Below are 17,339 nucleotides of genomic sequence, written 5' to 3' on the forward strand. Positions count from 1 at the left end.
CTTCCGTACTGAGATTAAATTTTTAATGAGTTTAGGAGCATGTAAGACATTGCGTAAGGATAAAAGGGGGTTTGGGGGAGGCAAACTAGTATGACCACAACCACGAATTGGAATCGAATGACCATTTCCCACAACAATACCATTATTTTGATTGCTCAAATTAAAATAAGACGAGATATTACCGTCCGAGGATGTCATATGAGAAGTGGCCACGGTGTCCATGTACCAATTTTGATCGGGCGGGTTCAAGGACATCGTGTGCATTGCAGACTCAATGTCGGTTGGAACATACGACCCGGGAGAAGCCACTGCCACCGTGTAGAGCTGCTGAGCTGAAGGAGGGCCCAAAATACCCTGCTGCCGTGGCGGGACTGGCGGCGGACGAGCCCAAGAGGCTGTCGAGTACGGGCAGGGGGAGGAGCTGCCCAGCGGGGCTGGGGGACCCATTGCCAGTGGCCAAACTGCTGCTGACCGCCGCTGCTTCGGGCAGAATTACCGCAGCCACAGGTGATTTTGCCGCTGCTTGAGCCGCGGCCCGAGCCCCCCTTACGGCCAGTTCCAGAATTTTGGCCGCGGGAATTTTTTGATTTCCCTCGGCGTGAGTTTGTGTTGTCCGAGGGGTGTGGCGCGTCGTCGACCGAGGCCACCACAGCCGAACCCGACCCGTGAGACACCATAGCCGCAAGTTCACGTTCTTCCAAAACAAGGGAAAGCCGAGCCTCAGTGAATAGGGGGAGCGGCTTTGCATGACGAATTTATGTCCCAACCCATTTGTACGCTTCAGTGAGACCCGAGACCAGTTGAAGGACAAGGCGGCTATTCGTCACGGGAGCCCCGACGTTTTTCAGTTGATCGGCAAGGCTCTTGAGACGTTGACAATAGGCGGAGGCATTGGGAAAATCCTCCATACGAGTCGTCGTGAATTCTTGTTCGAGAGTCACCGCACGAGAAGTTTGATGATCTTGGAAGATATCACGCAAGCGATCCCAAGCGTCCATGGCAGTAGCGTCTGGTTCGATGATAGTGTTTAACAGATCATTTGAAATTGTCGAATAAATCCATTGAAGCACGGTGGCGTCAACGGTGGTCCATAATTCGACTTCCTCATCAGTTTTGGGAGCCGGCTTCTCCTTACCTTCAGGTGGAGGAATGATGTGATGAAGGACCTTGTTAGAACGAGCATGAATTTTGAAAAGCTCGGCCCATGTACTGTATTGTGAGTTTTCCATCTCAAGAGTAACAGAGATGTGATTCTTGATATTGGAGACCGCGAGGGCCGGGTGGAACGTGGGCTTAGCCGGGGTGGTAGGTGCGTCGGCCATGGGAAAAAAAGGAGAAGGGGGGCGATGGCTTAGGGAGGAAAAATAGGGATTTAGGGTGTAGCGGAAGGAGGAAGAAGAAAAAAACCCTAATCTGATACCATGTAAGAAATACTTTCCTTGAATCCTTTCATTACTTGAATTGGTTTATATACAAAATAGGAGAATAATATTCTAACCTAAAATGGGATAACACAATATACAAAATATTTCTAACCTAAAATAGTAGACTACAAAATATTCTAATTAATATTTACATAATCTATCAATGATAGATTATGTAAATATTAATTAGAAATTGATAGATTATGTAAATATTAATTAGAATATTTTGTAGTCTACTATTTTAGGTTAGAAATATTTTGTATATTGTGTAATCTCCTATTTTAGGTTAGAATATTATGATAGATTATGTAAATATTAATTAGAATATTTTGTAGTCTACTATTTCAGGTTAGAAATATTTTGTATACTGTGTAATCTCCTATTTTAGGTTAGAATATTATTCTCCTATTTTGTATATAAACCAATTCAAGTAATGAAAGGATTCATGGAAAATATTTCTTACACAATGGACCAATCTTTTATGATACCGTATCAGTATATGATATATACCATTTGAGAATCATAAAAGATTGAAAAATATTTCTTTTACGAGTAAAACTTGCTAAAAATGATATAAAAATTAAACTATCAAAATGGACCGGTCATCTATGATATCATATCAGCATACGATAAATAGCAGGTTGGTATCATAGAGGGATGAACCTCTTTTTTGAAGGAATGAACCATTCTATGAATCATAGAGGACCGAGCTCTTTTTTGAAAGAATGAACAAGTCCTCTATGATACTTTGTCCGTATATGACATATACCATGTAATTATCATAAAGGGCTGAAAAGTATTATTTTATTTTATTTTATTTTTATTCTCCATGATACTCTGTCAGTATATGATAGATACCATATGAGTATCATAGATGATTTTTTTTTTAAGAAATGAATCAACCCTTTATGATATCTTGCGAGTATATCATACATCATGTAGGTCAGTCGTCCATGATACCCTATCAGTATATGATATATCCTATTTGTATCATAGAGGATTGAGTTATATTTTTCTTGAAGGAATGAACCAATCCTCTATGATACCTTGTCAGTATATAGTATATGATATATAACATGTTGGTATCATATAGGATTGAGGAGTGTTTTTCTTGAAGAAATGAACCATTTTTCTGTGATACCTTGTCTACCATGCGTGCATCATAGAGGATTGAGTAGTATTGGAATGTATATGTCATCTATAATACTCTATCAGTATATGATATATATCAGGTTGGTATCATAGAGAACTTAGTGTTTTTTTTTAAACGAATGAACTGCCAATCCTCCATGATACTCTGTCAATATATGATATACCTTGTGGATATCATAGAGGACTGAGTAGTACTTTTTGAAGTAATGAATCAATCTTTTATGATACTATGTCATCTATGATATATACCGTGTAAGTGTCATACAGGGTTGAGTTGTATTTTTCTTGAAGGGATGAATCAGTCCTCTATGATACTATGTCAATATATGATATATACCAGGTTGGTATCATAGAGGATTGAGTGTTTTTCTTGAAGGAATGAACTGTCAGTCATGTATGATACCTTGTCAGTATATGATATATATCATGTGGCTATCATAATATGCTGCAACAGTATACTTCAACAGCTACGGATTTGATATACTATATGCTAGAACAAACTGTTTTTTGAGATATATATATATAAAAAAATAAAATACCAGCTATCCTTTTTATTGACATAAAAAAATAGCCAAAAGTGTGTAGAATAAGATTATGAAAAAAAAAGTAAATAAAGAAACAATTAATTTGGAAAAAATGAAATTAGAAAAGGAGAAAAAAATAAATGAAAATCACCAGAATTAAAAAAAAAATAGGGAAAAAGGAGAATAAAATTAGATTGTGGAGATAAAAGAAAATAAATAAATGAAATTAAAAAAAAATAGAAAAAAAAAGAAAAAGAAAGGGGCTAGAATTAAATATGGAATCAGATTATGGCAAAAAGAAAAATAAAAAATAGCATGATTGTGAAAAATAGTATCATAAAAAGTTATGCTAAGCGATAACATATCATTATTAGGTAACGCTGAAGTAAAGACAAAATGAGTAAAAATAAATAAGATGACGACGCGATAACACCAAATCGATCGTTACATAAAATAAGACTTTTCATCGTTACTTAACGATATAATATAATAAAATTAAATAATAATCAAAATAATCATTATATTTAAACTAATAATAATATACAATATCCAAACAGGCTAAAATAATTTGGAGTCATTTTGACCATTACATAAGAAACTCCATCATTTCAACGGAGTACTCCAAAGTCCAAAACTCTCCTTGACATGCAAATTCCACGAAAGAGTTATCAAAATTCACAGGGTAAAGATTTAGTAGTTTAATTAGTTGACTATTAGAACTTTCACCTTATTTGTAAGGGTTTGAATTCCCACATTATAATATCCTTTCCTATTTTTCCTTTCCCCAGTCCTATGCAGTTAAAAATAAAAATAAATAAATTCATAGTGATATATTGATGGGTCCCACTACCTCGACCCCACAACCCCATAATATGGTGCAGGTATGTGGGGCTGTCTCTCTTTAATTCGATGTTCAATTTTAGGCAAGTGGCAGCTGAGGAGTTGGTAGTTAGCTCAGCTAATAGTAGCACCCTCATTCACAAGAAAGAAGATTTTTCTTGTACCTTGTTAGATAACAAACGTTCTTCACAACTCTCAATTTGGGGTACACTTTAAATCCTAAAATTTGCAACCCCATTTCAAGATTTTGTCTTTACACAAACCCCATTATTACAAAGTTCAATTTTTTTTTAAGAAAATGAGACCAACTACAGTATTTGGTGGATTGTTTCTTGTTTTGGCAGTGTATTGTGGATTAGACCCTTTTAAACACAGTGCAATTTCTGAGTTTCCAAATTTTGAGTCTTTTAAGGTTGAGATGCCAGCTTGGTCTGAAATACCAGTTGAAAAAGATTCACAAAATTTGCTTCAAAAATCTGAAATTAAGTTCTTGAATCAAATTCAAGGACCAGAAAGTATTGCTTTTGATTCTAAAGGTAGAGGACCTTATACAGGTATAGCTGATGGTAGAGTTGTGTTTTGGGATGGTGAAAAATGGAATGATTTTGCTTATACATCAGCTAACAGGTGAGTTTTTTTTTTTTTTTTGGCTCTTTGGGTTATGGTTCTTGGGATATATTTCTTGTTTATTGTGATTATGCCTCTTTTTATGAGTTAGAATTGTGTGATCATATCATCTTAAAGATTAAGCGGTTAGTGAGAGCGCACTTTTAACTACCTGATTATATTATGTCTTGTTTCTTGTGATTATGCCTCTTTTTATGAGTTAGAATTGTGTGATCCTATCATCTAAAAGATTAAGCCGTTAGTGAGAGCACACTTTTAACTACTTGGATTATATTATGTCTTCAACACGCGGTCCTGATCTTTTTTCGTGGCCAATCACATGGAAATTCACGTTTTGACAATGGGTGGCGGTGAGACTCGAACCCAGGATGTATGACTGCTCTGGTACCAAGTTGAACCATGTGACTATTTCATTTAAAAACTTAAGCTGTTAGTGAGATCCCACTTTTAATTACTTGGATTATATTATGTCTTCAACATTATGTTCTTTCTAATTGGCTGTGTTGTGTTCTCCACTAAGTAGGTGTTTGGACATGAACTGGATGATATATTTAGAAAAAGGTAGTGTTTGAGTGAAGTTGGAAAAGGGTATTTGGAAGTTTAAGTTGTGTTTGGACATGAATTTCACTTGAAAAAATGATGTTGTGAGGGAATTTTTTTTTTCTTTTTTAAAATAAACTGGTTCAAACTAAAATTCAAGTTTGGAGTGAAAAAGTCATTTGAAAAAAAAATCTTGAAAAAAAGCAAAAGATTCTTATGTCCAGAAGAGCCCTAATTTTGAGACTTGAGCTGTTGAACATGCATATGCTGCATTGAGTATGCAACAGGATATACTTTTTTTTTTATCATGATTTGTATGGTCACTTTAAATGCCTAAAAAGGGGGTAAGACTGATATTGCTTCATGTGAAACGTGAACATGTGAGTACATACTATATCTATGCTAACAAATAATTTGTTAGATGCTATTTTTTTTAATCAAATGTATAAGATCAATGTAATTATCAGCTGTTCGTTCATTTGCATATTCACTCCCAGAAAACTTGTGGTGGTGCAACCTTTATAAGGACAAAAGTAGTAGGTGCATATCCAATTATTAGTTCTTGTTCAGGAAAGCGTGGAAATGGAATTGTGTTTCACTATGTTTGTGTCTCGTTGAGAGGCTGAGAACACACTTTCTGTATGTAAAATATAAGCATGACCTTGAACTTCCGGTTGTGTTATTTTAGTTTACTTTTTCCCATCTGATGATATGATTTATCATGCTATGTAGCTTTCTGTCCAGAATTTCGACCTCTGAGGTGCACTTCAGATATAAGAAATGAAAACGAACTAATAAAGATAAAGAATATGATCTGTTAACTTGTAACTTTTCTTGTTTCGGGGAATAAGTCATTGTGTGAAGATTCATTAAGGTAAACATAATATACGTAGTTTATGCTGGTTTTGTTCTTTAAATTGGGACAGCTTGATCATGCAACTGCCTGTTAATGGTTATCAAAGCTAAAGCCAATAAAATAAACGGAAAAGGGTCAAATACCCCTGTACTATGAGAAAAGGGTCAAATATACCCTTCGTTATACTTTGGGTTCAAATATACCCCTGTCGTTATACTATTGGATCAAATATACCCCTGTCGTTATACTATTGGATCAAATATACCCCTCCTCCGTTAAAGTTATCCAAAGTGGACATCCAAGCCTATGTGACACTGGCATTTGATGAGGTGGATGCCACGTGGCATTGCCACCTCATCACCCCTACCACCTCTTCCCAATCTCTCTTTTCCAACTCCGGTCAGTTTCTCCCCCTTCTTGTTTTTGCGGCTCTTTTTCATTTTTATTTTCAATTTGTGTTTTATTTTTCTTGCGTAATTTGCGTTGAATTTGAGAATCCCACCAAATAAGGCAGAACTGATGTCTTGTTTCGTATGTGTGTAATCTATTGGATTTCCATAGATCTATTTGTTTTAGTGTAGTCGCTCGAATCGGTGATTTTCTTGGTTGTTAACTTTCTGCAGATCTGCTTGATTGAATTATAAAATCCCCCATCACCGCGCAAAAGAAATTTAAAGGAAAAGTTTATGTATATCATTTCTGTCAACTAATGTTTGCATACCAGAGATAAAAAGATAATGTTTTGGGCCAATAAGGTTGCAGGTTGCATACTTTGGTCTGTGCAGCAAACTGAAATAGTATGTCATTTTGCTGTGAGTTTTCGATGGGAGCAGTTCATGCAATTCATTGAAAATAAAAATGAGCAAGAGCCGCAAGAACAAGAAGGGGGAGAACCTGACCGGAGTTGGAAAAGAGCGATTGGGAAGAGGTGTTAGGGGTGATGAGGTGGCAATGCCACGTGGCATCCAGTTCATCAAATGCCAGTGCCACATAGGCTTGGATGTCCACTTTGGACAACTTTAACGGAGAAGGGGTATATTTGATCCAATAGTATAACGGCAGGGTTATATTTGAACCCAAAGTATGACGAAGGGTATATTTGACCCTTTTCCGTAAAATAAAATAAAATAAAATCTGCACTTTCTTTTTATCTTGATGAAACTTTCTCATTTAATTATATATAGCCCATAAGCATTCTTTTCTTCTTTAGTGATGCACGAAAATCGCACCAAATCCAGACAACCATAATTACAATCCTTTGAAAAAGGGTTGCTCAGTTGGTTGAGCATGGGGCTTTCATAATGGAGGTCTCAGGTTCGAAATGCCTTTTGGGTCGAGTTCGTCGCACGGGGCTTGCCTAGTGCGGGTTATCTCTCCTGTGTGGTTTGCGAGCTATTGCATAGGAGCTAGGTTTACCCTGTGCGCACCCGAAGGGTAGCGGCTGCGGGTTTCCATGTCATCAAAAAAACACACACACACACACACACACACACACAAATATATATTTTTTCTTCTGTAACAGCTCCAATTGTTGGAGGTTAGCATAAGCTCATCTGTAAGAATTCGAACATTGTTGTGAAAGGTTATGGGAGGAAATCCAAGAAAAAGACAGCTCTTTTTTTTCTTGATAACCGTGATGTCCGGGACAGCTTGCACCAAGAAAGCCAACTCTTTCGCCCTACTCTTTCTCAAACTAGTAAGATGACTGAGATTGCTAGTTCCTAGACAACCTAGCTAGTTTTTGGACAAGACTTTTTGAAGGAAGAATCTCAAGGTAGAGGGATCTAGTCACGCAGATCTGAAGGTGCTGGGCTCTAGATAGCTCCTAGGAGACTAAAGTAGTAAGCTACTTTAACAAATGAAGTCTTATATTGTTGTAGTGTTTTAAAGTAAATCTGAGAGATTCAATTATGTTGAAATATTTCTTCACCAAACAATAGTTTCTCATAGAAGCGGTGTAACTTGAAGCCTTCTTTCTTTGTTTTTACAGGGACCTCGGGGAGATTTTAACCATGTTTCAGGAATATGATATGTATCAAAATCATAGACCATTAGTTGGGAGGACAAACTATAGTCTAAAAGAGGAGGAAGATAGAAGTTCAGAATCAGTTGTGAATATTAGCCTAGACCCTTTTTTGTTTATAGTTACTGAACTCTTTCAATTTGAATTCATCAGTGGTTGTTGAGAAGTCAGGATGTACTCCCTCCATTTCAATTTATGTGTCTTACTTTCCTTTTTAGTATGTTTCAAAAAGAATGCCTCTTTCTATATTTAGTAACTCTTAAATTCTAACATCCAACACCGCATTTTTAAGACCACAAGATCCAAAAGACGTTTTGGTACATTATATATATCTTTAGTTTAAGACCAGTATGTTGCTCCGACTCTTCAAAAGTCCCACCTGGTGCATGTCGGATCATCCAGAAGTAGTGTGTTTTTGGAGGATCTGACACAGGTGTGACCACATTTTGGGAGAGTCCCAGCAACATAGATTAGACCACAAGATTCCAAAGTCTTCCTTATTTTTTCAAACTTCGTGTCCAGTCAAACTAAGACACATAAATTAAAACGGAGGGAGTATTGTTTACCATGAAAACAATCTTCTCTTGGTATATTTCTATCTTAGAACACTCATGAGATATGACATAAAAGAACCAGAAATCTTTACAACAAAGTGGTGGTGGGTTTATCAGTCAAGATTGATTGGCTACTCGCATATTTAGAATGCTATTTTAGCAGCAATACTAAGTTAGCTCTAATCATGTGGCTCAATTGCTTAAATCTCTCTGACCTGTGTGGAACTCAATCATCACCTTGGGAAATTTCATTACTGATTAACATTCTTATCTATTCCTACCTGATTAGTAGACTTAAGCTATTCAATTTGGACCAGGATGCCAATTGTTATGCATTGTTGAGCAGTGGGTTAAAGAAGGCACAAGATTGAAGCACATTTCAAGAATTGTCTTCAGATATCTAGTAAATAAAATGTTCCACTTTAAGAAAGAAAAGTGACATGTCACATAAAAAAAATTCTTTCGTTATTGGTAAATCCTCTAGGTAGGTTGCGGATTATCGTTATCAAAAAGAAATTTAAAAGGTTAAAGATGATAATTTCCTGCTTGCAGCACTTATTTAGCGTTTTAGACCTAATCCAAGCTACAATGGTTTTTCATCTGTTTACTTGTGAATTGGCTATTGCTTCATCATTAGTACTTATAATTGGACGATAAATTTCCTTAGCCTTAAATGTTTACTCAATCTGTTCTGTTTTCTGAATTTTCAGGTCAGGCTCATGCGACCCAAAACCATCACCATTGAACTATTTGAAGAATGAGCACATCTGTGGTAGGCCTTTGGGATTACGGTTTGACAAAAAAACAGGTGACTTATATATTGCAGATGCATATTTCGGGTTAATGAAGGTAGGCCCTGAAGGCGGATTAGCAGCATCTTTGACAACTGAGGCTGAAGGAGTACCTCTAGGATTCGCAAATGACCTGGATGTTGATGATGACGGGAATGTTTATTTTACAGATAGCAGCACAAAGTACCAACGCAGGTAGATCATGAATGTATCGTTTCTTTCAGCTGTACATTTTTCTTAACATGTTGAATGGTATAAATTCAAGAGTGTGATTCCATCATTATTAGTGACAAAAAAAGGAGGACAGAAGAATTACTTCTTATCCTTTTTTGTATCAATCAATCAACAAAACCTTAATTCCCAAATAATTTTTTTTTTAATATGAATTTTCTGCAAACACACATGTATATCGGTTTTCTAAAACTAGAGACTAAATCTCAAACTTAATCCTACACTGACAAGTCCTTAAACAGACTAAAAAAAATCCTTGGCAAACACTAGATCTAATGTAGGCCTAACAATGACTAAGCCTTAATCTCCACTTGTAATCCTATATGTATGTCATTTGCAATATCCCTCAGATGTAATATTTAATTGACTGGTAAAATTTTGTATGACCACATATTCATATTAACATCTGTGTTTCTACAACACTGGATTTGGTGGGCTTTGTGGACCCGACATTCACTCCCATATTATATTGTTGTTCTCAAATGTTCCACATAACTTTCTTTTAACTTGGTTAGGTTTATCTTCCTATCCCATAATAATCTCGTAGCATTCCTCCATTTCAACCATCTTATACTTATCAGTTTCATGCCATGTGTTATATCTTTAACCTATATGCCATACTCATAGAAGATTGGGTGTAGGTATCCTAGATGATTGTCTGCATTTAGGCACCAAAATTCCGTGTAATCTTACTTTGCCTACATTCTTCTGATAAGGGCTAAACTTTCTGTGCATATCTTTCTTTTTTACTTCTACTTATCTGAAAGCCATTGCTCACATATTTAATCTTTTGACAAGCTAGTTTCATTAGTAGTACACTAAGGTTGCGTTAAAAATCTTAAATGCAGAATTTATTGTGCTTTCTATTAAAATTGTGCAACTTCCACTTCTTCTTTTTCAGGAATTTTATGCAGCTGGTTTTCTCAGCAGAAGATAGTGGAAGGGTTCTCAAATACAATCCTAAGACTAAAGAAACCACCGTTCTTATTCGCAACCTTCAATTTCCAAATGGAATCTCACTAAGCAAGGATGGTTCCTTCTTTATATTTTGTGAAGGTTCCAAGGGCAGGTAACGTTATTGCCTTTTTCCATCACGATGTTTTTAGTATTAGAATCCAGTTATTTACCACATTTTGAGAAGATTTGGTCTGTTGGAGATCTATAGTGGAAGATTCCTTTGGATTACCTTTTCCTGTCTGTGAGTGTTGTTTCGTTAATTGCTTCTCAAAATCATGTGCATGGCTAGTAAAAGTTTTCACTCACATGAAGAAACATACTTATGTATTAGAGCAATTCATGCACCCATGGAAATGCTTTCAAAATCTTGGGCGGTTGAATTCCCACTTTACTGCTTGCTAAAAACCTGTGCCTTTTCTATAATCTTTTCCCCGCATGTTTCAGCAGAGGCGGATTCAAGATTTAAAGGTTATGGGTTCTGAGCTATAACCCTTTTTGCTTACTAGGTTCGGGATACATTATTTATGTAGATTAACTAAATTTCTTAATACAAAGACAGGTTTTGACCCAATGTTACTGGGTTCTGCCGAACCCGTAACTTCTATTGTGGCTCTGCCCTTTCTTGTTTGGGGAGATTCTTGGGGTGATGCTTCACCTTAAAAGCTTTTATTTGTTCATATATGTACATGTGCATTTACAATATGCATCAGAGATACAGAGAGACAAATACTATGCATAATACGGACAGTGATAGAGGTAGAAAAATATGGACTTTCAGCTTTTATAATCCATGTTCTGAAATATCTGCATTAGTTTCTCTATTTCTTTTCTTAAAACATCTCCTTATATCGAATTGCCTTAAAAACGTCTGTATTTACATTTAGTTAGATAGTTCCCATAGCATTATTTCTTGCTAGTATTGCCGTTTGTAAGAACTGTAGAGGAGAATAAGCCAGTGATAGTGATAGGTGGAAGTAGCCAGGAAAGTAGCCTTTTGGCTACCGGTTCATCTGAATTCATAACTTCCGATACGGAGTATAGATATATATGTAAAAATCTACTAAATATTAAGAAATGTTAGATCTGAACTTAAAATATTACCTGTACAATGAGTACATTTATGACAATCTTACAAGTTGAACCGATTAAAGTTAGTCCTGGATCTGCCTCTGGTGACACTGAAATATTTTATTATTTTGTAGGTTACGGAAGTACTGGCTGAGAGGTGAGAAAGCCGGGACCTCAGAAGTAATAGCAATCCTCCCAGGATATCCAGACAACGTGAGAGCAAACACGAGGAACGAGTTTTGGGTAGCAATCCACTGTCGCCGCACCATTTACAGTTACATAAACGCCATATACCCACAACTCCGTCAATTCTTGCTGAAACTTCCCGTCTCTGCGAAGCTCCAATACCTCATGCACATTGGTGGCCGGCTCCATGCAGTCGTCGCGAAGTACAGCCCCGAGGGGAAGCTCTTGCAGATACTGGAAGATCGACAAGGGAAAGTCGTTAGAGCTGTAAGCGAGGTAGAGGAGAGGGAAGGGAAGCTTTGGATGGGAAGTGTTCTCATGTCTTTCATATCAGTTTACCAACTAGAATGAAACTCTGCAGCATTTGCTTTTCCTTTTGCTTTGTTTCATTATCGCTTCTCTTTTGGTTTCTCAGAGGACTGGAACTGGAAAAGACTAATTTTTTACTTCCTTATGAGTAGTTGTTTGTAGTATCTGTTTAATTAAGCATTACTGAAAGCAAGTCTATATGAGATTAACAAAGCAAGCATTATTTCGGTCAACTTTTTGCCGTGTATTTTTGGTAGTCACGGCTAGCTTCAAAGTCTATTTTGTTTAGTTGGACCAAACTGCCCCACTTTAGCATACTTAAGGGACTGAAAATACTTACGGTTTACCAAAATAGACTTACTCCCATAATCTGTATTTATCTAGTTAATTTGAAAAATACATTTGCAATTTCTAAAGCACGATTAGTGCTTTGGTCAGTCTCCGAACGACAACTTATGCTACTACTCAAAATCATTTATTTTTTTCTAAAAGTTTCGATCACCTTAGTTCTTTAAAATTAGTACACTTCCTAGAATCTTGGACAGATAAGCTATGAGCCTTCTTGAAATGGGCAATTTGCACGATTGTCCTTCAAAGGCGCTGGTCTTTAGTTTTACCCTTCGCTTAAAAAGGTGGCCGAAAATACCTCGAGATTCTGGGTTCCAACCCGCGCTCAGTTAAAAATAAAGAATAAAAAAATTGCAAGACATAAGTTCATATGAAACTATGCCTATTCGCTATGTAGTGACATAGAAACTATGCCGGACACAAAAAATGTTTCTGAGCAACAACTTATGCTACTACTCAAAATATATATTTTTTTTTCTAAAAGTTTCGATCACCTTAGATCTTTAAAATAAGTACACCTCCTAAAATCTTGGACAGATAAGCTATGAGCCTTCTTGAAATGGGCAATTGGCACGATTGCCCTCCAAAGGCGCTGGTCTTTAATTTTTGCTCTTCGCTTAAAAAGGTGGTCGAAAATATCCCGAGGTTCTGGGTTCCAATCCGCGCTCAGTAAAAAAGAAAAAAAAATTGCAAGGCATAAGTTCATATGAAACTATGCCTATTCGCTATGTAGTAACATAGAAATTATGCCGGACACGACAAATGTTTTCTATGAAACTACATAGAACCTTTGCCGGATAAGGAATAGGTTCTATGTAACTTCGCCCGAATAGGCCTTGTAAAATTACTATTATTTTCGACTCTGCTGGAGATCGAACCCAAAATCTTTGGTACGAAAAGGATACTTTAACCGATAAATTTTCATTAAATGAGAAGTAGGGACAAAAATTAAAGACCAGCAAATTGAGGGGCACAAATTAAATACCAGTCCCTATGAATGAGTCCGGAGCCTAAAGGGTATAAAAATACACGATATAAATCAAAAGGGGATATCCAAAAATTTACATACCAAAAGGGGTATAACGTGGGTTGATCCACGTTATACCCCCCAAAAAAAATTTCAGTGTCAGAAGCCATCAACGAAAAATAAAAATAAAATAAAAAATTGTATAACGTGAACATCATCACGTTATACAATATGTATTGTATAACGTGGATCAACCCACGTTATATAAAATATTTTTGTATAACGTGGTGATGTCCACGTTATACCTTCATATATTTGTAAAATATATTGTATGCATCCACGTTCGTTATATCTTGTTTCCATCTGTTTTCTGTTTGTTCTAAGTGCTCAATTTTTTTGCTACTGTTTTAGCATCCACCATGTGCTGTCCATTACCATCTTGACACCTCCTTCCTCTTTTAATCTTTTAACATTTATGTACCTTCACTTTCCTATAGTTTCTGACTTTATCACTCAATCTTAGTCTACCATCTTTGTGTGTTACAAATATTTTACATTCTCGGAGCCAAAATGACTTATTTTTGCAGCCATTAGCCCAAAATAGTATGCTTTTTTTTATACCAAAATGGGTACTTCGTGGATAACCAACGAAATACCCATACAACACTGTTCCGGTGCCGAATGAATTACTTGCATTTCGCTACATGTGTAGCGAAATGTAACAATTTTTTTGTTTTTTTGCATTTCGTTCAGCAATTCACGAAATAGGCTTATTTTTTTTTTTTGGGGGGGGGGGGGGGGGGGGGAATTCGTGAAATTAATGAACAAAACTGAATTTGTTTTTTTAATTTTTTTCTGCATTACGTGAATTGATCAACGAAATAGGCTTATTTTTTTTTTTTTTTTGTATTTCGTGAATTAGTGAACGAAATTGATTTTTTTTTTTGTATTTCGTGAATTAATGAACGAAATACATATATATATATATATATATGTAATTTTTTTTTTGTATTTCATTCATATACCAATGAAATAGGATAAATATATATATATATATATATATATATATATATATATATATTTTGTATTTCATTTATATTAAAATGAAATAGGAAAATATTTTCGTCATCTATTATGAAATATATGAGAGAAAAAATAAAAGTTAAAGGATATGAAACAGATAAGAGAAAAACAATAGATGAAAGATATGAGATGGATAAAAGAAAATTGAAAGACTAAGGATATACCATAAGTAAAGATAGGACAATATTTATAAACGGAGAAAAGTAAAAAAATTCGCAAATTAAGTCACGAAATGTAAAAGATGTTATTTTGACAACTATTCAATGCTCGTCTGAAACTGATTGAACCAATAGAAATGAACAAAAAAATAAAATTAAAACCATAGCAATATGGAGAGCAGAAAAACGGTTAAAAAAATGGGGGGGGGGGGTATTTGATATAGAGTCCGGAGTCCGAAAAACGGTAAAATTAGTCAGCTTTATTTTCAAAATTGAATGGGATAAAAGGCGTTTTTTCAAAAATCGGCTCGGCCAAACCGCCTTACGGCCGTTTTTCCGCATAGATCTTGAAAAAATACACACGTTAAAAAAAAGAAGCCTAAAACGGACGTCCGATCGCAAAGTTATGACCATCTAAAGTTTGACGACTTTACAACTAGTTTTTCTCCCTATATTTTTTAGAATTATATTTATATTCAAAATAAAGTTATGTCTTGATTAAAAAATAACACACTTAAATCCGATCCGAACGTCTACGTATCCTTGATATATTGAGCCTACATTATTGTACGCTGAAAAAAATATCAGGTTCTATATAAAATATTGACGTTTCGGAGTCTTGACACACGACTAATCGTTGGTCAAAGTATGAAAAAACACTAAGTTTTTTCAAACAAAACTTACTTCAGACACCTTTTCAACTCCTAAAAAATAAAGTTGGCCAATTTTTTTTTTTTTTTTGGTACTGTTTCTATAACGCGGTATTTTTAATTTGAAAATTAAAAATTCTTCATGCTTATCAACAGAAAATAATCTCTAACGACTAGTCACAATTTGAACATAGAAAATGACCCAACAAATGATACAAATATCTTTATGTTATATTTAACAATCTTACTTTCCTCACAATTTCTTCATTTTTTTTTTAACTGTTGTTCTATGAAAATGACTAATTAAAAGAACATTTTATAATATAAATTTATACCTTTTTAATCAGTAGCTTCAACGATTTTTTTAGTATTTTAATTGTAGTTTGTTGACCAATAAACTCTACCAACATTTTTTTAAAACTTTTTTTAATTGAAGCAACGACTGAAATTATCAACTATTGATTAATTAAACTTGTAATTTTTGTTTAATTACATATACAAATTACATATACCCTATTTCGTTCATTAATTCACGAAATACAAAAAAAAAAAAAAAAAAAAATCAGTTTCGTTCATTAATTTACGAAATATAAAAAAAAAAAAAATCAGTTTCGTTCATTCATTCACGAAATGCAAAAAAAAAAAAAAGTGTATTTCGTTGATCAATTCACGAAATGCAGAAAAAAATTAAAAAAAAAATCAGTTTTGTTCATTAATTTCACGAATTGCAAAAAAAAAAAAAATTAAAAAAAATTGTTACATTTCGCTGCACATGTAGCGAAATGCAAGTAATTCATTCGGTACCGGAACAGTGTTGTGTGGGTATTTCGTTGGTTATCCAACGAAATACCCATTTTGGTATAAAAAAAACGGCATACTATTTTGAGCTAATGACTGCAAAAATAAGTCATTTTGGCTCCGGACTCTATATATATATATGAGATCAGAAATCTAAGATATCTCAAAAGAGAATCCTTCTCAAAATTTCTGATCTCATATATATATATATATATATGGAGAATGCAAAATATTTGTAACACACAAAGATGGATAGACAAGATTGAGTGATAAAGTCAGAAACTATAGGAAAGTGAAGGTACATAAATGTTTAAAAGATTAAAAGAGGAAGGAGGTGTCAAGATGGTAATGGACAGCACATGGTGGATGCTAAAACAGTAGAAAAAAAAATTGAGCACTTAGAACAAACAGAAAACAGATGGAAACAAGATATAACGAACGTGGATACGTATAATATATTTTACAAATATATGAAGGTATAACGTGGACATCACCACGTTATACAATATATATATATATATATATTGTATTATACAATATATATATATTGTATAACGTGGTGATGTCCACGTTATACAATTTTTTATTTTATTTTTAATTATTCGTTGATGGCTTCTGACAATTGAAAAAAAAAATTTGGGGGTATAACGTGGATCAACCCACGCTATACCCCTTTTGGTATGTAAATTTTTGAATATCCCCTTTTGGTTTATATCGTGTATTTTTATACCCTTTAGGCTCCGGACTCCCCTATGAATGGCAATCCACACAATTTTTTGTCTTGAAATGTCATAAAATGTTGTTTACTACTCCCCCGGATTAAAAAAATAGCCCACTTAGTCATTTACACACCCTTAAGAAAATACTAAATTCTAGACAAAAATAGATAATTTGACTAAACTACTTCTAATTAAATAGGCATTGGATTTAATCATATAACACTTAATAGGGACAAATATAAAAAAACAAAGTTAATTCTTTCTTGATTTGCTAAGTGAACTCTTTCTTTTTTATCTTAGAAAAAAAGGCTAAGTGGACTCTTTTTTTGATCCAAACGGAGTATAACTTAAGATGATTAGTCGAAACTTTTGATGATTTATGCTATATGTTAAATGTTTCTTCATTTATAGGTATCGTTACGACTAAGAAAAGTCATTAACTCTTCAGTTAAGTGTCATTACTACTAGAAAGAGTCATCAAATTATATTTATCTTTGTATTGGTAATTTAGGTCACATGTTATTTGCATAAATA

At 34.7% G+C, this 17,339-nt stretch overlaps 1 protein-coding gene across 1 annotated transcript; it reads left to right on the forward strand.

Annotated features, from left to right (window-relative positions):
- The first annotated feature begins 4,014 nt into the window (after window positions 1-4,014).
- LOC132600667 (protein STRICTOSIDINE SYNTHASE-LIKE 3-like) lies at window positions 4,015-12,315 on the forward strand. The gene is made up of 4 exons (XM_060313985.1): window positions 4,015-4,567; window positions 9,251-9,526; window positions 10,464-10,631; window positions 11,722-12,315. The coding sequence occupies exons 1-4, from the start codon at window positions 4,239-4,241 to the stop codon at window positions 12,122-12,124; spliced, it is 1,176 nt and encodes a 391-aa protein (XP_060169968.1). The 5' UTR covers window positions 4,015-4,238; the 3' UTR covers window positions 12,125-12,315.
- The last annotated feature ends 5,024 nt before the right edge of the window (window positions 12,316-17,339 follow it).

The sequence above is a fragment of the Lycium barbarum genome, chromosome 6 (assembly GCF_019175385.1).
Source record: "Lycium barbarum isolate Lr01 chromosome 6, ASM1917538v2, whole genome shotgun sequence".
NCBI classification, from domain to species: domain Eukaryota; kingdom Viridiplantae; phylum Streptophyta; class Magnoliopsida; order Solanales; family Solanaceae; genus Lycium; species Lycium barbarum.